A 24,169-nucleotide genomic window follows, 5' to 3' on the forward strand; every position below is an offset into this window, starting at 1 on the left:
ATTTTCAAACCTAAAAAAAACAAGCTGAGGATAGAAGCTGATTGGTTGCCATGCAGAGCTTGTCACAGTCTGCTCCAGCTTTGATTTGCAGGATTAGCTGACCAAAATGAAGTGAAAAAATCTAAAATAGAAACGGAGTCACCACATCTATAGACTGATAAGTTGCAGTATATTGGGGCGTGGCCAGCGACCGGCATGTGAGGTCGTGTTCAGCCTGTGCCCCGTCCGCGCCGCACACATCCTGCCGCCATCCTGATTACCCAGCCACCCGTTCCAAGCCTCATCTACCTCCGCAGTATCTGGGGAGTGCTGTGCCCACGGGGAGATGGTCAAATACGGACCACCAATGGAGGTTGCCCCTGAATCTGTGCCGCCAGTGCTGACAGGGGGGTCGAAGCAAGATGGCATAGGTAGAACACACAGTGCCAGCCTGCCTCCTCATCAGAACCATGGAACCAGATCGCAGGGAGGGGTGAGTTATTAAGATCCCCCCCCTACCCTGAGCCCAGAAGACCCTCTGATATTCTCCCAGGAGGAGGACATTAACCCTGCAACAGAGTAAGCAACACTGACGCAGGCCCTGCACAGCCATCCCTAGCTCAGATTATGGAAGCCAACACAGCGATGCGTCTCTCACCTCGCAAATGGACACCATTAAAACTGAGTTATCCTTCCTTAAACATGATATCCACACTATCCGCCATAGAGTGACAAACGCTGCACAACGCATTGGTGATTTAGAGGATGAGACCCGTCCTTTACAGGGATCGATGAGGGAGCTGAAACAGGCTCAGGATTTTACTACTGATAAGCTTACTGACATGGAGGACCGTTTAAGAAGGAGCAACCTATGCTTCTTGGGGTTCCCCGAGGGGGACAAGGGCAAAACACCGGAGACATTCATGGAGCAATGTCTGACCAATATGTTTGGCGCCAACACCTTCTCACCAGTATTCGCCATTGAACAGGCGCATAGAGTCCCCATGCGACCCTTGCCACCCGGGGCCCCACCATATGCCATGATTAAATTACTTCACTTCAGAGATAGGGAAGCCATCCTTAGAGCGGCATGGGAGAAAGGCAAAGTCTCCTTTAATGGCAATGGAATTACCATATTTCCAGACTTTTCACTAGCAACACAAAAGCAAAGAGCCACATTGAGGGATGAGGGAAAATAACATTGGATTGAACATTCTGCTTTCCTTATACCCCATCACCCCACCCAGCCTTCCACAATTACTGGAGCTGAGGATATACAGAGGATATCTTACCTGTAGATCAGAGGATATCTTACCTGTAGATCCTGGAAGACATCTCACAACCACTCACTCTTCTAGTTGTCCACTTTCTCCTCTTTTACCCCCAGATGGAAGACAAAAGGAAGGGGAAGGAAGACAGTAAGGGGGGTAAAAACTCTTTTTCCCTTTTTATTTTTACTGAAGGTTGACTGCTCGGCTCCTCCGGTCTTAGGGTACTACACATACTTATGATGTGCGGACAAATGCGGATGGAAGCCTATGGTGGCGAACTTTTCCACATTCCTCAGGGTTTGTTAGCTAAGGTTCTGTGCCATGGCTCTCATGCTTGGCAAGTTTGGTTATGGGAACAAAGCTCTCATAGGTTGGGGAATGGGAGTCGGGAGGGTTAGCGAGGGGGGGAATGTTGGGGGGTTGTTTGTTTTGTTTTCCTTGTTTTTTTTTCTTTTTTACTGCCACTGTTATCCATATGCAGCACTGGTACTCACAATTATGTAGGCAATTGAGGTACAACCTCTTAGGCCCACGAGGCGCATGGAAAGTGGCTCCAGTTACTGAGCCGCCACTGCACGTGTCTTGGGTGGGACACACCTCTTGTAGCGCGCCGGAGCCCGGATTCCTGGGACATTCCGGGGGCCCCCTGGAGGTGGGCTCTACCAAATATAATTTACCTTTGCGAATGTCTTGACTACGCCTGATATCATGGAATGTTCGTGGACTTAATTCTAAGGTGAAACGTTCATTGATGTTTGATTATCTGGCGAGACATAATCCCCATGTTATCCTTCTCCAGGAAACCCACCTCCTGGAATCGAGAGTCATGGCCCTGAAGCGAGCAAAAATTGCATACGCCATACACTCCACTTATTCCACCTATGCCAGGGGAACGTCTATATACTTATAGCCAAATCAGCTCCTATCACCATCAAACATGTCAAGATCGATCCAAACGGCTGCTATGTTGTAGTTGTAATAGAAATCCTAGGCAAACCCTACACGATAACCAACCTTTATGCTCCCCCGCCCTTCACCTCCATACCGGCACCGGCGGAAGGCCCCTTATTGATAGCGGGTGACTTTAATACTGTCCTCGATAATTCCATGGATAGATTCAAATGTTCTACAATAGCCCCCACACCCTATTCGCCAAATACCCCATTATGGGGAAACCCGAATCTGCAGGAATTCTCCCGCAGAACGGATGGGGGATACTGGTCCAAAAAAAAGGGTGAAAACGATCCTACATCTATTTGTAGACAACAGATTCCGATCCTTTGAAGAATTCCACCAAGACCATCAGTTACCGCGCACAGCATATTTCCTTTATTTACAGATACGCCACACAGCATCGACCCAGTTTGGCCAGCGTAACATAAAGGTTCAACCCTCTCTGCTAGAACAAATGCTAACAGATTCTTCCCATACTAAATTAATCTCCAAATACTACAGGTCTTCACGACACTCTACTACAGTATTTGTAGACTTAGTAACACGGCAAATGGAAAACTGATATCCCTGAGTTGATGGAGGACATCTGGCAGGAAATTTTACCCCTCCGGGTTCCCTCGGTCATATCCTCCAGAGATAAAGTTATACAGACCAAACTGTAATATAGATCTTATTTCAAGCCATTATTACTGCTTAAACTTAATAAGCTACCCTTGGCATTATGTTCCAGATGCACCATGGCTGATGGTACATTTTTCCATTTAATGTGGGAATGTAATCAGATTAGGAAATTTTGGTCGGAGGTCACGGCCTTTCTTGGCTCTTTAACTAAAATAACCAACATATGCAATCCTTTGAGGTGTCTATTGGGTTATATTGATGTTATCTAAACATGTGCAAACGTTCCTGCGAATAGCATTCTTTTACGCTAAAAAAACAATCACTATTCATTGGAAATCTCAGGCCTCACCAATCATAGCCTTTTGGCACACTATCATTAATCAGGCTATTCCACTATATAAGGTGACATACAAATCCAGGGGATGCCTGAAAAAATTTCTGAAGGTAGGTGGAACGCATGGGTTAGCTCCGAACATACTATTGCACTTATTATGTAAGAAACACCGGAAAATTATGTTCATTAAAGGATTTTTATTATGATAGAAGGAAGATACAGGGGCAAGTCTATGTATATCCACCAAATGTATACCAGTCTGCTGTATATAATATTGGTTTGGGCGACGTTAGCTCTATATACATGTATGTATTGTTGCCGTTTGTTATGTACCAAAAAAGAATAAAAATGTACCTTTAAAAAAAAAAAGTTGCAGTATATTACTTTTAGATGCTTTAACACTAAAGTATCCTCTTCTGCAATACACAGTACTTATTCTATCCTGTGGTCAAAGTAGTGAGATAATATTTGTTTTCCATGTTGAAAGTTTGCAGCACAATAGTCCATCACTGAAAACTACTGATCGACATGTAAATATACCATATACCATTTACAAAAAAATGTACTGTAGCTAGCTATTAATGTATCCCTAAAGTGGCAGATATATTGTAAAGATACCTTCTTTATATTACATAACACTGGCTTAATGTATTAGCTGTTTTTAGAACTCCCTACATGAAGATAGTAGGTTACTATCCTCCATTTGTACATGATCGGGTGATAAGCTGTTGCTGTTTTTCTTGTAAAACCCAGATCCATTTTCCATGCTAATACCGCATAATGCAAAGTACAGTAATCTCAAAATTGTTGCTAAGACGTACAGAAGCTGGTACAGTTGTAAGATAAACTTATGCCGCATACACACGATCTGACTTTCCGGCGGACCAGAGTTCGTCGGACAATTCAATCGTGTGTTGGCTCCAGCAGACTTTTTCTTCCCAAAAGTCCGGCGGACCTAGAAATAAAACTGGCTTCAAACTTGTCCACCGGACTCGGCTTTTAGCGGACAATCTGTTCGTATGTGTGCTAGTCTGACGGACTAAAACTGACCCTAGGGCAGCTATTGGTTACGGGCTATGAACTTCCTTATTCTACGTCATCATGTTCGAATCCGTCTGACTTTTGGCGGACCTCAGCTGCACAGTCTGTCGGATTGTCCACTGGACCAAGTCCGCTGAAAAGTGTACGCGGGATTAGAGTACATATAAGTTAAACTGCATAATACAGCACAAATAATTAACAAAACCATAACTGCAAAAGTGTATTAAAACATATATTGCACTTAGGCATCTATAATGTACTTAGTTTTATAAATATGCAGAATATATATTACATATGTGAAAAACAAACCTTAGTCATCTGTGACTTGTAGAGAGTAATTACTCCAATCATGGAGCTCTGTATTCCACTAGCTATCAGAGATTGGATGAGCTTCACAGTAAAGTTGGCTTCCTCCATATTATAGAAGCTATTGTTCCCTTCCACCTAAACACGTTTTGGAAGAAAATATATTTGGGTATAAAATGTATTCTATAGTGTAATTAAAGCCACATTCTCCTACACAGTAAACCATTTAAATAACCTTGGATATAGTTTGTAGTATAGATCCCAACAACCAATGAAAATAAATAAAAAATAAAATCCGGTACACATACCTGTTCTGTTCCATTGGCATTATAAAAACACAAAGTGGGTAGCCAGTCTAAAAGAGGTTTACAGTCTTCTTCTGACACGCCATTAAAAAGATGTCCATCATAAAACAGCTCATTAGCTACAGAGCTGATAACAGGGTGACAGCGATACTGGGTCCTTAGCATAATCGCCTGGTGGCCCTGAAATGATGTAAGCCATTTGACAATTAGGTAATACATGTGAAACCCTAAGGCCTTGTTCACACGCTCTAACACCCTTCTGAAAAAAGGGCAGTAGAACAGCGGCTGTTGGGCATTCAGGAGGCAAATCTGCTGCTTCCTGAATGTTTTTATTCAGTAGAACAGGATTTGCTATTGAAATACAGCAGCACTATTGAAAGCCAAGCATCTGGCTTCGATTTGTGGCCCAGCCCAATTCGTTTGCATGGATCGCATTTGGCAGCGGTACTACCTGCTGAACACAACATGTATAATTTTTCCCGTGCCACAAAACAAAGCATGGCAGCCACAGCAATATCTACTACCCCCAATAGCCTGTGGATGGGACAGCTACCCGTTTAAATGAGACCCAAATTAGAATGTTTCAGTCATAGCTAGTGCTGAAGGTAGGGGAGAGTTTGCTGGGCTCCTGCTTTCTTTAAATCCCATACAGGCTATTGCCGACACTGGTTAACTACTGGTGTAAGATTAACCACTTTCAGACCGGACCATTTTGCTGGCTTAAGACCAGACCACTTTTTGAAATTCGGCACTGCGTCGCTTTAACTGACAATTGCGCAGTCATGTGATGTGGCTCCCAAACAAAATGGACATCCTTTTTTTCCCACAAATAGAGCTTTCTTTTGGTGGTATTTAATCACCCCTGTGGTTTTTATTTTTTATGCTATAAACAAAAATAGAGTGACAATTTTGAAAAAAACGCATAATTTTTTACTTTTTGTTAGAATAAATATCCACCAAAAATATATATAAAAAACATTTTTTTCCCTCAGTTTTGGCTGATACCTATTCTTCTACATATTTTTGGTAAAAAAAAAAAAAAAAAAAAATCGCAATAAGCGTGTATTGATTGGTTTGCGCACAAGTTATAGCATTTACAAAATAGGGGATAGTTTTATGGCATTTTTATTATTTTTTTTTTACTAGTAATGGTGGCGATGAGCGATTTTTATTGTGACCATTGTCATTTATACAGCAATCAATGCGATACAAATGCATTGATTCCTGTGTAAATGACACTGGCAGTGAAGGGGTTAACCAGGGGGTGGCAGTGTAGGGGTTAAGTGTTACTAACTGTGGGGGGCTGGGCTTTGTGTTAGTCAACACTGATCTCTGCTCCAATCACATGGAGCAGAGATCAGCATCACTTGTTGCTAGGCAGAGCGGGGAGATGCCGTTATAGCCGCCCTGTGAGACGATCGCAGGTATCCCCGCGGCGATCGAGTCCGCGGGACCTGCGACTGGACTGTACGCAATGGACGTACCTGTACGCCAATATGCCTGCCTGTGCCATTCTGCCGACGTACATCGGCGTGCGCCGGTCGGGAACTGGTTAAGTGAAGTTTTCCAGCTTTGGTGGAACAAATAATGTATAAACACATGATAAATCACATTTCTGAAAGCTTTAAGCAGAGGTTGCAACTGTTGATGTGCACCCCTGTCTCCGACCTATATTACATTTGTAGAAGAGGCAGACTTTTTTAAAACCTTCGAACTATACTGTTGTATGAAAAAAAAATTTGGATTTGTTTCTTTTTTCATTGAGAGTTTTTGAAAAAAATACATGGTGAAAATGTTTAAGCACCTTCATTTTATTATTTAAAAAAATCTATCACACTTTGTATCGTAATCATCAAGACACAAGGGATAAACCACAGTATAAAACTATTGTGTGGTTCATCCCTTGTATTGTGAGATTAACTATATCTTTAAATCTACAATATCACTTGTTTTAAATTAATGCTGGTCAAAGAGGAAAAAGGGTAATTCTATTTATTTTAGTTTACATAGTATATTTAAAGTCAAAACATTTTTATTTTTCACTTTTATGGAAGGGTTAAAACCCTTATCAGGTTTTTATTGTGTTTCTACTGTGGGGATTCCCCTCTCTAACTGCCTCAGTAAAAAAATGTCACCAGAACTGAAATTGAGGGAAAATCACTGCAACACAGTGCCGGAGGGCCGCAAAAAATTAACAGCAATACATACAATAAAAAAAAATGTTTTTTTTTCTTCGAGAGATAATAGGATTTTTTGTACTCACCGTAAAATCCTTTTCTCTGTAATTCACCGACCGACACAGCTCCTCTTAGCCATTGGGTTGTTATGCCCACCACTAGGAGAATACTAGGCATTAGTTGTTATATAACACTCAGAACTCTTTAGTTCCGCCCAGGGGGCAGTCCCTTGGGCAACAACCCTCCAGCCTGCCATTCAGTCATCAGTATCTCAGCAAGCAGTATACCATAAAGAGAAAAAGGAGGGACGGGTGCTGTGTCGGTTGGTGAATTACAGAGAAAAGGATTTTACGTTGAGTATAAAAAATCCTATTTTCTCTTATATTCACCGACCGACACAGCTCCTCTCTTAGCCATTGGGACGTCCCCAAGCAGTGCCAAACAAGAGGTGGGAAAACAGCATGGAAACTTCATCCACCATGGCAAGTGGGAACTAGTGAAACTTTACCCACAAAAAACAACAGTGCATGGAGAGATCCACCACAAAACCAGGGTACCCTCAACAGGAGTGACTATCCACAACCGCCCCAAAACTGCGGAATGTAATGCAACAGTGCATTAACTTAACGGTACTGCGTTTTTATAGAAAAAACAGAAAAAAAGAAAATATATTGCATATTCAATTGTAACTATACCTTGTAGAACCTGGTAAACATGTGGACAGACGACCAGGTCGCCGCTTTACACACCTGAGCAACAGACGTTGGGTGTCGGAAGGCCCAAGACGTTCCGACTGCCCTTGTGGAGTAGGCCGTGACCAGAAAGGGGGGGACCTGCCCCCTCAAGGCGTAGGCTTGTACTACAATCTGTCTGATCCACCTGGAAATGGTGGCCGACGAGACCGCCATGCCTTTCTTGGGACCAGCCACCGAAACAAACAGTGAGTCTGACTTCGGAAAGGGAGCAGTGGCAGACAAATACACCTTTAGAGCCCGAACCACGTCCAGAGCGTGAAGGGCCACTTCCTTAGGATGCTTCGGCTTAGGACACAGAGATGGTAATACGATGTCCTCATTGATATGAAAAGCCGAGACCACTTTCGGTAGAAAAAAGACGGTTGCAGACGCAACACCACCTTATCCTATAACCAGATAAGGCAACTTGCAGGACAAAGCCGCCAGTTCCAAAACCCTCCTGGCCGATGTGATGGCCACTAGAAAGACCACTTTCTGGGAAGGAGTCAACAGGGGAATCTCCCTGATATTTTCAAACGGTGGTTTTTGAAGCGCCGATAACACCAGGTTCAAATCCCACGGGGGAAACGGTGGACGCATCGGAGGGACTACATGTCGCACCCCCTGAACAAAGGTACTCACTAATGAGTGAGACGCCAGGGGTCACTGAAAAAAAAACAGCCAGGGCTGATATTTGCCACTTAATGGTGCTTAACACCAATTTCTGGTCTATTCCTTGCTGAAGAAACAGCAGGATCCTGGATATAGAAAAGGAGCGCAGATGCCATCCTTTCTCCTCACACATGGAGATGTAAGGCTTCCAGGTACGATGATATATCTTCTGAGAAGAAGATTTCCGCGCCCTCAACATAGTTGGGATCACACAGTCCGACAGACCCCCGTTCCTCAACACCTGGCTCTCAATAGCCATGCCGTTAAAGCCAGCGATGGTAAAGCAGGATGGAGAATTGGACCTCGAGACAGAAGGTCCTCTCATAATGGCAGTTGCCATGGGGCGTCTGCCACCAGGCACACTAGGTCTGCGTACCAAGGACGCTGAGGCCAATATGGGGCAATCAGTATTACTGGGATCTCCTAGACTTCAACTCTGCAAAGCAGACGTGGTAACAGTTTCAGTGGAGGAAAGGCGTAGATCAGCTAGTACTGATCCCACGGAGCCACCAGTGTGTCTGGCGCGTCTGTCCACGGATCTCTTGTCCTGGACACGAACCTCGGCACCTTCCGATTGAGACAGGAGGCCAGAAGATCCACGTCTGGTGTGCCCCACCTCAGGCACAGTAGCCTGAATACCTCCGGATGCAATGCCCATCCTTCTGGGTCCAGCATCTGGCGACTCAGATAGTTCGCCTGCCAGTTCTCCACTCCCGGGATGTAAATGGCCAACAGGGTGTCGCTCTGCCCACTGAAGTATGTGAGCGACCTCCCGTGCAGTGGCTGAGCTTCTTGTTCCACCTTAGTGACTGACGTATGCCACAGCCGTGGCGTTGTCTAACTTGATCCTGATTGGACGCCCCTGAAGTCTCATCGACCATGTGGAGAGGCACAGCCTGATCGATCTTAGCTCAAGCAGATTGATCGGTAACTTGGATTCTTCCGCCGACCAGAGCCCCTGAGCCAACTGAACCCCCAGCACTTCACCCCAGCCGGATAGGCTGGCATCCGTTGTGATCACTGTCCACTTCAGAGGACCTCAGCCACCAGTTCAGGGAATCTCTGACTGACTGGCTCACTTGGATCTGTCGATCCAGGGACAACTGAGATTTGTCCCACTTTGTCAAAATCTCCTTCTGCAGGACTCTGGTGTTGAACTGGGCATATGGTACTGCCTCGAAGGAGGCTACCATGAGTCCCAGGACTCACATGCAGAAGCAGAGCGATGACCACTTGCGGTTCATAAGCAGTTTTACCGTGGATCTTAGAGACTGCAGTTTGAAGGGAGAAAAACTCTTGCTTCCCTGGAGTCCAGCAGCAAGCCCAAGTACTCCAGACGCTGGGTCGGTACAATCACTGACTTCTTTAGGTTCAACAGCCACCCAAATTTTTGCAGGGTCTGCATCGTGATCGCCACATCCTCCTCTAATTCTGAGGCAGAAGATGCCCTCAGGAGGAGATCGTCTAGGTATCCCACGATCACGATCCCACGTTGCCGCAGCAACGCTAAAACTGGAGCCAATACCTTGGTAAAGACTCAGGGGGGCTGATGCCAGACCAAAAGGAAGAGCTACAAACTGGTTGAGGGCTTCCCCGACTGCAAATCGCAGAAACTTTTGATGCCGGAGGCATATGGGTATGTGCAGGTACGCATCCTGGATGTCTAAGAACGCCAGGGAGTCCCCTTGATGGAGTGCAGTGACTACTGAGCGAACTGATTCCATTCTGAACCTCTGCACTTTCATAAAGTGATTGAGGGCTTTCAGGTCCAAGATTGGACGTACCCCTTCCTTCTTGGGAACTACAAACAGATTTGAGTAGAATCCCTGGAAGCTTTCCGATTCCGGAACCGGTACAACCACGCCGCGACTCAGCAGGTCCCTTACTGCCCCCCAAGTGGGCCTTCCGGCGAGTCTGGGATACGGGTATGCTGGAGGGGAAGAATCTGTTTGGCGGCCAAGAGAGAAACTCTATCTTACAATTGGAAATCAGATCGCAGACCCATTGGTCGGATAGCCGAGAGGACCCCTCCCGAAAGCGACCCCCCACCCGAGACATGGGTGGGGGCAAACCTTCATGCGGTAGCACTTTTTGTTCGCAGGCTTGAGGTTCCAGGGATGTTTTTGTCCTTCCATGGTTGTCCTGACGGGCTCGGGACGTTTAGTCGAAGCTCCGGGTGGACAAAAAAGCCGCCTGTGAGCGGAAAAAGAGGGCCCTTGCCTACGCCGTGGCTCCTTAGCCTTCCTGGCATGTGGGAGTAGGGTACTCTTACCATTTTCAATAATGTCATCCAAAGAGGCTTCAAAGAGCCGGTCGCCAAGGAAGGGAAGATCCGTCAGGGCTTTTTTGGATGCCTGGTCAGCAGACCAGCATTTTAACCAAATCAGGCACCTCAGCACCACTGCTGACACTGAAGCCCTGGACAACAGAGGAAGAGTATTCAGGGTCACGTCACAAACGTGCTTAAGCCCTTGCACTAGTTGGTCTGCTAGTTCCACGCAGACAGGAGAAGCCTGTTGCTCTCCCAATTCATGGTGCAACAGTTTTGCCCACTCAACGGACCGAAAAGGTCTGTTGCGGGCGACCCTATTCCTTGTAAATGAACTTGTCAAAATAAGTCAGATACGGGAACACCTTAGGTGAACGTGCTGGCTTGCGGGACCCAAAAGGGACCGCTACATCAGCAGAGGGATCTGCTGGCTCCTGAATCTTCAGGGTATCACGCACAGCTGTGATAAGTGCTCCAACAAGCACTTTGTCGCACACGGACCCGGACGGGGACTCATCCTCACTGTCCAAACGTTCCTGGTCAGCTTCATCTGACAAGACAGAGCAAGTCACCAGCCTCAGCAAGACCGGAGTCTGTGTCAGAGCTCTCCCCAGCCAGAGGAGGGGGGGGGCAGGGGCCGCTTTTTTGCACCCTTTTTCCCATGTGCCACCTCCATCGTGGCAACGAACGAATCGAGGACCACCGTCAGGGTGTCCATGGGCACTGTGCAGTTCGCAGGCGACCCGGTTGCAATTGCCTGGATTTTGGGGGAAGAAACACCTGTTTCTGAATCCATGTTGACCCTACCCTGTCTGCCACCCAAAGGGGACTTAGGACAGTGATAGTCCCACTTTCCTTACTGCCGCTGGCTGAGGGGCTCTTTCCCGCCGGACTCACCACCCTGAGGAGTTCTGCGCTATCCAGCAAGTAGTGCCTGTAGTCCCTGTTGGCTCCCAGGTGCAGAGGAAACAGTGCTGTGTCGGTGGAAGCAGCTGCAAATGGTGCTAAAACCGCTCTGAAGTGTGCTCAGGCTTCAAGAAAATGGTCGCCCAGCGTCTAGCACAAGGACATAAAACACAGGGAAAAAGACTGAGAGCACAGGTGCACATGCTGCCACTAGAGAACACTAAAAAAAACTTAATCAGGCTTCAGGAAAATGGCCGCCGGTGTCCTGTATAGGAACAATCACCAGGAAAATGGCCGCTGAAGCCCAGGAGAGCATGCTACCCTTGCCCACACCTAAAATGGCTACCGATAGCAGCTCCATGAGGTACAGGGAGAAAACAATGGCGGTGAGCACAGCGCTGCGCAGGACACCAGCAGGGCCTCACAGACACCTTCCAGGGGCATGAAGAACAGGACAGGACACAGCTAGCCAGCGCAACCCCCCGGAGAGCCCCAGCATAGACTCACACACACTGCTCAGCAGCATCCCCAGATGGAAGTGGGGGGAGGAAGAGGGGGACAGGGAGAGAACAGAGGGAGGTGAGGGACCCCTGAATCGACCTCCCAGGGAACGCCCATCTGCTCAGCCCCGCCGAGGCAGGGAGAGCTGTACTTACCAGTCCTATAGAGCTGGGAGACATTCCATCACAGACCCACTCACTGATCAGTACAGGGTGGCTGCTGGCCCAGCATACTGTGACGCAGACATCAGTAGCCCGGTCATATGCATGCCCGGAGCACAAAAGCTCACCGCCCACCTCTGGAGCTGAGTTTTCGTCTTGGCCTGCCTAGCGCGTAGTTGCAACCTGCACATGCTCGATGGCCAGACTGGGGAGACTACAAGGATAAGAGTATCCAGCCTGTCACCCAGCCGGCTGTTGATAGAAGATCACAGGATCAATCATCTTGCGCAAAAAGTCACGCTTCTGCAGAAAAAAGCACAGACCGATGGACCCGCAGGGTTCCTAGGTCCCTCTCCTTCACTAGGCAAAATAAAACTGATGACTGCATGGCAGGCTGGAGGGTTGTTGCCCAAGGGACAGCCCCCTGGGGGGAACTAAAGAGTTCTGAGTGTTATATAACAACTAATGCCTAGTATTCTCCTAGTGGTGGGCATAACAATTCAATCACTAAGAGAGGAGCTGTGTCAGTCGGTGAATATAAGAGAAATACATTTTATTTTATTGTATGTATTGCTGTTGATTTTTTGTGGTCCTCCAGCATCATTGAGAGTGGTTTGGCCCTTGTCTGGCTTGGTTATGTGGTGAGGCATTCGTTTCCCCTTCTTTTTTTGTCACCCATTAGTGCATGATTGTACATACATTTAGGTGCAGTTTGTCTTGATACTTCTGTATATATGATGATGTAAAGAATTTTGCATGAGTATATGTGTTTGGTATTGTAGATAATCATTGGTTAATGGCCGCATTGCCCTGGATGTGATCCGATGCCCACCAGACCAGATCAATGACTCCGACATCATTGATCAATTATCGGATGATGGTTCGTCCTTTCTTTGTGTTGCTGCAGGCAGCATATAATCAATATCATATAATTTGGTGAGCATTTAATTCAATGTTATTACACTGCATATATATGATGAACTTTATTTAATACATTTATTGTAAATGATACTGTTACTTTTGTGATGTCTTTGTAATTTGACTGACAATTTAGATGCATGTAGAGCTGCCCAGAAGAATCAGTTATGACTCTGCGAAATGCATCGGCTTACTCCAAACACAAGCATCTTTCAAACTTTTATATGGATGAAGTATCATTTTTGCCCAATGTTTCATATGACCTAATGCTACTGTCAAATTTTATACTATTATACTATTATATATTTTGTAATACATTTATATTTTGCTATCTATTGTGTATGTGCTTACCTCAGTGACATATACGTTAGTCTCATCACCTTGGGAGAGTGGTGTTTTCTCAATTTTTCTTCCAATTTACTTCTTAGGGATGTGGATATGACAGTCTGTCCCTAGAACTGGTCTAACAACCTCAAATACATATATTTGCCTTAATTATTGGGCTCCTGCTCGCTCATTATTTAATTACAATCTGGGGTGAATGTTGGAAAGCTGTGTTTTGTTGCAGTGTAGTCTGAAAAAAGATCCACTATCTGGTTGTGCTGTTTGTCAGTTATAACTGGATCACTAAAACAGCTGAACAGCAAATTCCTTTGCTGGGTACAACAGTTCACCTGCATGTATTTCAATGAAAGCACTGACAAATGATGATGCATAATCAATGTTAAAAATATTAGTTTTAAAAAGTCAATCTGTGCCTGGATCATGTACTATAAAGTATTTGCATATTCTAAATAAGCAGTACTAGCACTTTAAAACAAGTCCTCATGAACAACATAGGTATTGGAATATTGGCTCCTTCCCTATAAAGAGGAGAACCATGGCAGCTTGCCAGCCTTCTAATGCAAATACACAGCAGGTGTTCCTAAGCTGTTAGGCCCACAGGGCTGTCCATCTGATGTGCGTCCCTGCTGGCATCTAGTGCACTCAGGAGGGACAGGTGCACTGTCCAGCCCTGCTGGCTGCAGCCTGTCAAAGTCTATGGTAGGCTGCAGCTTGAGAGGGCTGAACACTGTACCAAGTGGTACTCACATTGCGGGCCCTATGTGTTTAGGGAAAATTTCCCAAAAATACAAGTCTTCAGCATTCTAGACATTTGTCACGGAAAGCAAAGGATTTGACAAATGACTACTACTCATTAAATAATTCGGCTCGCCATAGACTTTCACAGGCTGCAGGCAATGCCTTCATATTAAAAGCAGCTACAGAGGTTATAATGGCCTGTTGACTTAACACTCTTTTACTGCCTGTTAAGAATATAGTCTAGACACAGGTGCACCATAGGGAAAAGGGCAGAGCAAACATACTAATGTATATGTGATCCACATGGTAAACAGTACTGTCACTTCAAAAGTCATCATTGCGCTAATCATTTATACCATTAAGCAGAGCCGATCAAACAGAGTTTGTTCTAATCCACCTTCATGTGCTGCTTCAGAGCCCTGGATAGTGGGAGAAAGCTGCTTTGGGTCTCCAACCAGTATCAGCTTCTCACACTGAAATCTGCAAATGTCAAATAGCAGACAATCGCTGAGTTATCTGATATAAAGTGCATGCTTACACAAAAATTTGCAAAAAAGTCTATTGTAAACCAACTAATTACTACTTATCATAGAAAAGAAAACACAAAACCACTAGTTGTCAGGAACTACTACAGATAAACAGCTTTTACTACAGTGAAACATATTTGGAATCTTCTAATATACTTAAAAAAATAAATAAAAGGATTAACCATTTTCACATTCTCTGTGTGCAAACTGACAAACCTGAGAAGCAATACTTTATATGTTATGAAGTATTTATACCGCGAGGCAGTTAAAAACTGCATGAATGACATAATGATCAACGAGAAACTATCGTCCCTGGCTTCTGACACGCATAGTAAATTCCTCAGAATCTGGAGACCCTGAATATCTTATAGTCAGCCACCCAGATTTCATAGTCAGCTTTTATCAATCTAAAGGTTCGGTATGCACCCCCCCTCATGGGATGGACTCCCCCCCCCCTTCCTCTCTTTCCTACCTCCTATGTTCTTTTTCTATTCTTTGCTACTTACTCTCTTCTTTTCTGTCTTTTTGTATACTCCTCCTTAACACCTTGGTTGTAAAGGAGCCAACCCATTACTGATGGTTATAGCGATTTGGAACAAACAAAACCGACAGACTTGATTATATTTTTTTTACACTTTTTTTTCTCTTTTATCCACAAGTTTTATTTTATGAGGTGGATATAAGACAACATGTATTCTCCTATGTTGCACTCTTTATTACTTACCCTATATACGCACATAAAAAACAATATATTTTGGTACAAAGTATGAGCATTTTTAGGAAATACCACAACTGATTGTGTCTACCTTCTCTTCAAATTTTTTAAGTATTTGCACTGTTGTATACTGTACTACCCATGTAACATCCCGCTGTCGGGATTTTCCTTTCATTTTATGTCCACTGTAACCAGCATTTACTTGCATATTCTTGTTGTACTCAATTTTTCAATAAAATTCTTGTAAAATAAATATTTAGACCGCACAACACTGTAAAAACCAACACACGATTGATTACTGCAATATTCTACAACTCAAACTCTCAAAGTGGCCACAGATGAATCGAAATTCAGCTGGTTTAGCAGACACCAGCAAAATTTCTATCCATATGTGGCCATTGCAGTTAAACAATCTACTGATGGTCTTCAATTCTGGGAACTCCCCCCCACGCCAATCTTCAGCTTTCATCCCTGTCGCATTTTAAATGACAATTGCGTGGTCATGCAACACTGTACCCATTTATTATGATTTTGTTTACACAAATAGGGCTTTCTTTTGGTGGTATTTGATTGCCACTGGGATTTTTATTTTTTGATAAACACATAAAAGAAGACAATTTTGAAAAAGAAAATGTTTTTCTTTGTTTCTGTTATAAAACATTGTAAATAAGTAAGTTTTTTTATTCACTGACGGGCACTGATAATGGAGAACTCATTAGGTGGCACTAATATGCAGCACTGATGGGCACTGATAGACAGCACTGATGTGGAGGCACTGGAAGGCAACCCTGGTAGTCATGGGTGGGCATCCCTGGTGGGGCTGCACTGATAATCAGCGCAGACCCACCCCCCTGTCAGGAAAGTAGCCGATCGGCTCTCCTCTACTCTTGTCTGTCAGTGCGAGTAGAGGAAAATGCTATAAATGGCTCTTCCTGTTTATGCTGTGATCAGCTGTGATTGGACACAGCTGATCACATGGTAAAGAGCCTACATCAGAGGCTCTTTACCGAGATGGGTAATGCGGTGTGTCAGACTGAAACACCACAACAAACGCTGCACGCCCCCCGCAAGCATGCAAGCAAGGCTTATCCTGCTGGACATCATATGACCTCCACTTTGCGCACGTCATTCAGCAATATGGTGGATGGGAAGTGGTTAACCACCCTGTCGATAAAAGCTGCTTGATCAGTGGCTGCAGCACTGATCTATGTACTCTGACAGCAGAGGATTACCCCTGCAATCAGAATACAATAGCGCAGTGGGAAGGAATCCCCCATCAACCTTGAATGTGTGGATGAGGAAATCGATTCAGTGATTTTTGTTCAGCCTGCTGGCTTAATCAAAAAAACAGAGCCATGTATGGCCAGCTTATCTGCCTGGTGGCGGTGGTTGTTCTTATCCAACATAGTATATTGTAACTGGTCTCATAAAGCTTAATCCACAAAGATGTGAATAGCTTGCATCCAGCAGCAATTATCTGTCCCTATGGCCCCTTTCACACTGAGGCGCTCCTAAACTGCCAGTAAAACACTGAGCACTTTTGAAGAACTTTCCATTAATTTCAATGGAGAGGGATGTTTTTTCCCCTCCTGCCAGTGCACTGACCCAGTGTGAAAGCATTCATTATTTTAATTGAAATCGTTTTTCATGAGCTTTTTTTAAGCGTGAAAGCGCCTGAAAAGCACCTCAGTGTGAAAGGGGTCTCAGGCCCCCTTCACGCTGGGGCGGTGGGTGCGTCGGCGGTAAAGCACTACTATTTTTAGCGGTGCTTTACCGTCAATTTTGCGGAGCTACTCGGCCGCTAGCAGGGCGCTTTTACCCCCGCTTGTGGCTGAGAAGGGGTTAAAACCACCCGCAAAGCGCTGCTGCAACAGCGCTTTGTCGGCGGTATAGCCGCGTTGCCCATTGATTTCAATGGGCAGAAGCGGTGGAGGAGTGGTATACACAACACTCCAAAGATGCTGCTAGCAGGACTTTTTTTTTGCATCCTGCCAGCGCACAGCTCCAGTGTGAAAGCCCGAGGGCTTTCAAATTGGAGACACAGGAGCGGCTCTTTTAGTGCGCTTTGCAGGCAAAGCGCTCCAGTGTGAAAGGGGTCTTAGAGATCACTCAAAACTGCAGCTCTGTTTAATGTATATGCCTGCACCCTGTATAATGCAAAAGAAGTCTATAGGCTCAATTCACTAGTTTTAACAAAAGGCTAAGAATCTTATTTTTAGCCATGTGTCTATATTTAAAATCTCAATGGACTAAACTAAACTAAAATAACTGCCACTTTTGCTTTTTTTTTTTTATATCCTTAGGATAAGTTCACACTGGCATTAAAAGTAGACATTTGAGGGGTGTTAAAAAGCCCCTCAAACACCTATGCAAATGATACAATGGACAGCACATAGAGCTATTCACATTATCAAAACATGAAGCGTTATCGTTGCTTCAAAATTAAAGCCTTGTGTCGAGTCAGGAGGCGTTTGAAGCCTTTTAACGCCTTCCATTCAAGTCTATGGTAACACTTTGCAAATGCTCTGGCAGGCGTTTGTGGTGCGGTGGCGGGGTGTTAAAATTAGATAATTTCCTCGAATGCCCCATTTAAAAATAGGCGTCTGTGGAGCGGCTTTAACGCACCTTAACGCTCATCAAACGCTTCAAAACTGCATAACTCCTCATTAATGCTGGTAAAGCATCAGTCTAATGCCCATAGAAAAGCTCATTAACTTAAGTCTAATGTCCATACTAATGCTATAGGAGCATTTCTCAAGCGTTAGAAATGTAGTCAAGTGTGAACAGGCCATTACTCTGGTGTGTTTGCTTTGTGAATTGACGCTCGTGTGCTCTAAACTGACTTGTCTAATGCGTCTATGCAATATCTTGCTGAATGCCATTTTTTATTGGGACGAATCACAATATGCTCTTGTTAAACACGGTCTATCTGAAGCCTAGTACACACAGGCGGAATGTCTGGCAGCATCGGCAGGTTTAATACAAACTAGCAAACATTCGGCCGTGTGTAATGCACCCGGCTGTACAGAAGCCATTCGGCTGGCTTCTTTTGATAGGGCATGACCGAAAAAAGTCTGACAATCAGCTCCCAAACATCGCCCTCAGCCAATGGTTGAGAACGCTGACTGGACTGTTCAAGGGGGTGGGGGGCCACCCTCCTGTCAGAACACAATAGCACAGCAGGGGAGATTCGTTCAGCCCCGCTGGGTTGAATAAAAAAACTAATAGTGTGTATTAGGCTATAGCATAAGAACACTTCATATGGCAGTAAGACTTCTGTTGCAAAGACACATATCTACACTGAGTGACAACCATAGGTAAAAAAATATTGGTGTTACCTGGCAATTGGAAGCAATGATGCTGGCTCTGTCATCTGACTGCATTCATCAAGAACTACAATTGGGAATTTAAGGTTGCTCAAACAAGCAAAGGGACAAGCTGCACATGTTGCACCAACAACACGAACCTTGGATTAAAAACAGGACAATCAGAAACATTAGATAAATGCACTTCTATTGTGACTGTAAAATGACTATAATTAGTTTTCTTAAAAACACTGCCATTCCTTGAACCATAGGGCACTGTGATCCTCAGGAAAATGGCAAGCTATCGGTGTCGTCCTTTCTTTCAGATTTGTAAACCTTGTGTGAGCATGCAAGCAAATGTGACTTTAGTGAAAGACATTCCACATATGCAGAACCTGGGTTCACACTGCTGCGGGGGGAGATCCGGATGTGATTCGCACCGCAAATCACATCCGATCTCCGTAGCGATGCGAGTTCAGCCATACAGATAGTATGGCTGAATTCGCATCGCTCCCGCAGCAAACTCGCACGGGACCCTTTTTTTGGTCCGCAACAGAATCGGATCGCATGGGGGTTCACACCATGCGATCCGATTCCTGTGCGAGTCGGCAGATCGCACTGCGATATGCGGACGGATCTGGGGGTGTCATTAACATATCATTGATACTCCCAGCCGTCCGCATAGGGCAGTGTGAACTGCCGGCGGGAGTCATGCGATGCGGGAAAACGCCACGGATTCGCGGCGTTCCCGCATCGCAGCGGTGTGAACCCGGCCTTAAGGTAAAAAATTTACATGAGATCGTGTATTATAACATTAAACAATTAAATTGCAATATTAAAACAGGGTCAGTAATGAACATGTACACATACCTTTCCCAACAGAGTCTTATTAGTGCCCAGTTTATGCTGTTCAATACTCTTTCTCACATACACCTTTTCTACAGGAGTCAAATCTTCCTTAAGGAGAGCAAGAAGTTCCTTTAGTTGCTCATTTTCATTTTCTGATCCTGCATGCAAGCTGAATCAGATAACATAAAGGTGATATTTCTACAAAATGGTGCTTTAAAATCAAGCTGGATGTAGACAGCTTGTTTCATAAGGGCCTTAGTGTCTACACATGTTTATTGGACTCTAGCACAGACTTTAGTGATAACACAATACAATTAAATCTGAACCCCAGGCAGCTTAAAAAACAAAAACAAACAAACAATACAGTTAAAGTGGTTGGAAATCCTCACATACTGTATGCCCAGTGAAGTGACTGGCCTCAGGTGATACAGAGATGAAACAAATCCAGCTGGAGCTGAAGTTACATCAGTGAGGTAAGCTCTTATTGGAGGGGAGGGACCCTTTTGAGCTGTGTGCCGCGAAGGGCTTTATTTTTTACGGTAAGTCTTTCATAATGTGCTAGTATGTGATGCATGGCTTTAAATAGCAGGGTAAACTTTTTTTTTTTAAATATGAATATTGGGTGGGGGAGCCTGTTCAATAAATTCAGGCACAATCCCCTAAATAAATTCAAAATAGGAAAAAGGGAGTGTTTCCCATATCTCACCAGTTGGGGGGATTTTGGGAAATGGGAATTTTAACATGCCTTAACATTCTACCTATTTAAAGAGAAGCGTCAATTGGTTTTCTGAAAAATAAAAGTCAGTAGCTACAAAAACTGTACCTGTACCAGGTTCCAGTGCTGTACTCAACCGAGGGGGCGCCATGTTTGGTCCCCGGCATCTTAACTGGGCAAAATGGCTTTGACAGCTTGCGATTGCGCATTGTGAATGGTCCTGCAATGAATCTGACTTGTCCCAGAAGACTGCGGAGAGGGGTGGAGAAGGCAGAACTTCTGCTCAGATCGCCTGGGTGCCCCCCCCCCCCCCAAAAAAAAAATATTTAAAAGAGAAGTGAGGGAGGAGGCCTTAAAGCGGTAACAAACCTCTGGGTGATTTCTTTTTTTCTGACCTGAAAGGTAATCGCATACTAGCACATCATGTGAAACCTACCTGAAAACAAAGCCCTCCAGCGATGTATTGTCACCACTGCAGGCCGTTTCTATCTTCCTTCCGGGTCCGCGGACTTTGACTATGTGACTGGCCGGAGCCGCAATGACGTCACTCTGGTGCATTCACGGGGAAGCCATTTACGACACAGGATGCACTGGTGACGCCATAGGCTGCATATACAGTAAATATCTACTAAAAGTTTAGGAGATATTTACAGTAGCTATAGGTAAGCCTTATTATAGCCGTTCTCTTTTGGGTGGAGTTCCGCTTTAAGGAGCAATCAACCCATGCTACCTGGAAACAGTATCATCTTGAATTGTATTTTATATATATGAGAATGTGACTGCAACTAATAATACAAATAGAAATCCTGCAAAGAGCTATTTTCACCACTGAAAGCAACCCAAAGATGTAAATTACCTGTGAGGCAGAATAGGCCTTGCGATTTTCCTGATACTTCCAACTCGAATAAACTGCTCAAATCCTAGATTAAGCAATCTGTTTGAAACACAAAATATTATTGCCTAAATGTTGAAAGAGGTTGCTCGTAATACTGTATGTAACACTCTGAACAGGTTCACGTGTCTAAATTCTTCAGTTTAGACATTTTGCATCTGTGTAACAGCAACTAGGACATAAGCAAAGAAAGAGTTGCTCCATGTTTTTTTGGAAAAAATAAAAAATAAACTGCTTGTAAAATCCGAAAAGATTGCTGTGACCATCCTGATTATCTATGTGCCTTAGCTAAAAAAAAAATGATCATGGCACCTGTAACAGAAAACAAGTGAAACCCCTCTTTACCACCGGCACACAAGGACTGTATGCACAACACTTTACTTGGCTAAAGGTATACATAAAATCACAGGGTAATGCTGTTGTGTTTCTTTAAATACTTGAATTTATCTTAATATACTACAAGCAAAAGTACCCGAATCTGTCCTGACTCCTGACATTAGAGTCAGCAGCACTCGGTAAGGGGGGGGGGGGGAAGCATTAAAAATGATTCAGTTTCTGCTGTATGCACATATGCTGACAGTAAACATGTTAACAGAGGGGAAAAAATAGTGATCAGTGATTACACTGTGTTGCTGCTCCTTCATTGTTCAAACAGCAGGCGGTGAGCAGGAAAAGTGTACCACTGCAGTTCTCATCTATAACAAAGAACACAGTGACACCTGGCTATGCTATCTGTCAGCCCTTGTACACACGGTCGGAGATTCCGACGGAATGTGTCCTATCGGACCGTTTTGTCGGATAATCCGATTGTGTGTGGTCTGTATTGGACTGTTTCTGTCGGAGTATCCTACGGACCAAGTTTTCCAACTTGTCCGCAAAATTTTCTGACAATATGCTCCGATCGGACATACTCCGATCATGTGTAGCCTACTCCGACGGACAAAGTGCCACGCATGCTCAGATCAAATTCCTAGACCAAAGCTATTGGCTACTAGCCTGAACGTAGTCCCGTCGTAACGAAATAACGTCATCACGTTATGTACAATCAGATTTTCCGACAACTTTGTCCGACCGTGTGTATGCAACAGTTTCTGACAAAATCTAACGGATTTGGTTATCAGAATGTCTGACCGTGTGTACAAGGGCTCAGAGGTGTCTGGAGACAGGGCAAGCTCACAGGTGCATTAAAACACTGGGAGAAATTCAGTAAAGCACTACATACCATTTTCTGTTAATATGACCATATTAAAGCAGTTTTAAACAGCTGGATGTTTTTTTTTTTTCCTTACCTGCATATAAGGTAATGTCATAATATGCTAGTATGCATCTCATACCAACACATGAGAAACTTACCTGAAAACGAAGCATTCTAGTGATGTGATGTCATCGCTAGAGGCCGCTTCCTTCTTCACCCGGTCTTCCTTTGGGGCCTGCACACTCCGTCTGTGTGACTGGCCAGAGGCATGATGAGCTCACTCCTGAGCATGCACAGGGGGCCACCGTTTACGGCACAGGACTCTGAAAGGACGGCCACCCGAACGGTTTCTTCAGAGTCCTGTGCCATAAACGGCATGCACCAGTGATGTTACTGGCTGCATGTACAGTATATATCTCCTAAAGAGTGCACGTTTAGGAGAAATTTACACTACCTGTAGGTGAGCTTTATTATAGGCTTACCTATAGGTAAAATTTAGCGATGGAAGTTTACTTCAACTTTAAAATGGCCTGTGCCAGATTCAAAATGCCCTGCCGCCAGTTTCCATAACTTTACCAACAGGTGTGGCAGATTCAGGTAGTTCTTAATGGCGTTACTTTTAGAAAGTAGTGCCATTACTAAATGCAAATGTAATTACCAACTGTTTTTAGAAAACAAAACTGCAGTTATTAAAGATCCACTCAAACTTGGCATGCAGAGACAGTCAGAGTGCACGTTGTTTGCCACGTCTAACCCTTTTTAACCCCACCACCTGTCACTAGTTGTCAAGGACAGGCTCAGAGAAACCAGTGATGATGGTCTGGGCTAAGCCTGACAGGGAAGCTGAGAGACTTGTTGGGTATATACAGGTGGCCCTTGGGTTACAAACAAGATAGGTTCAGTAGGTTTGTTCTTAACCACTTCAGCCTGGAAGGATTTACCCCCTTAATGACGAAGCCATTTTTTGCGATACGGCACTGCGTCATTGGCTCCCGCTGCTGTCCATCAAAGTCAGTTAGCCAATCAGGAGAAAGAGGGGGCCAAGCCAAACCGCAGCTCTGTGTCTGAATGGACGCATTGAGCTGTGGCTCATCTCAGGTGCAAGCAGGAGGGAGGGGCCAGGAGCACCGAAGAGGCACCCAAGAAGAGGAGGATCTGGACTGCTCTGTGCAAAACCACTGCACGGGGCAGGTAAGTATAACATGTTTGTTATTTTTAAAGAAAAAAAAAAGACTTTAGTATCTCTTCAAGTTGAATTTGTATGCAAGTTTAGCTCCAGCCCAAAAAAATGTTTATGTTTTGGATAGATAGCATTGAGAAGGATTAACACCCCTGCAATTTTTTTTTTGCTGTCTGTGCCCCTGCGCAGATGTCACCTCACTTTCTGTCCCTGTGACAATTGGATTTTGAAAAATTTTGAGTTGTCTGGGAAACGAGTATTGGTATTTTCCTTCCTAGGGGTAGATTTCCTCTCAATTCCTAATGTCTCCCTCAGTTTATAAGTATGAGTCATACGTTTGTAACTCAGGGACTGCCTGTAACATTGTTTAAAACTGTGGCCCTTTGCTTGCCTTTATCCAGCCCATGGGGCATTATTCTCCCCCCTGTTAGCAGCAGTAGGAAATAGTTCTTGCCACTGACACCGGCAAAGGTGCACTAGTCCTCTCACTGACAACTATGGCACACTATTCCTCCGCTTGATACCAAAGTTGGGGTACTATTCCGCCCACTGAAACCAA

At 44.6% G+C, this 24,169-nt stretch overlaps 1 protein-coding gene across 3 annotated transcripts in view; it reads right to left on the minus strand.

Moving 5' to 3' along the window:
- Positions 1-24,169, minus strand: part of ZGRF1 (zinc finger GRF-type containing 1) — a 213,515-nt gene that overhangs the window by 18,882 nt on the left and 170,464 nt on the right. For all 3 annotated transcript variants that reach the window (XM_077476750.1, XM_077476747.1, XM_077476748.1), the window contains 6 exons: positions 21,200-21,277; positions 19,650-19,797; positions 18,813-18,940; positions 14,589-14,712; positions 4,815-4,991; positions 4,510-4,644 (listed from right to left, as the gene is read on the minus strand). In XM_077476750.1, the coding sequence (XP_077332876.1) occupies positions 4,510-4,644; positions 4,815-4,991; positions 14,589-14,712; positions 18,813-18,940; positions 19,650-19,797; positions 21,200-21,277 (790 nt within the window). The remainder of the gene's footprint in view (positions 1-4,509; positions 4,645-4,814; positions 4,992-14,588; positions 14,713-18,812; positions 18,941-19,649; positions 19,798-21,199; positions 21,278-24,169) is intronic.

The sequence above is a fragment of the Lithobates pipiens genome, unplaced genomic scaffold, assembly GCF_037356315.1.
Source record: "Lithobates pipiens isolate NorthernLeopardFrog02 unplaced genomic scaffold, aLitPip1_a1.2 Scaffold_13, whole genome shotgun sequence".
NCBI classification, from domain to species: domain Eukaryota; kingdom Metazoa; phylum Chordata; class Amphibia; order Anura; family Ranidae; genus Lithobates; species Lithobates pipiens.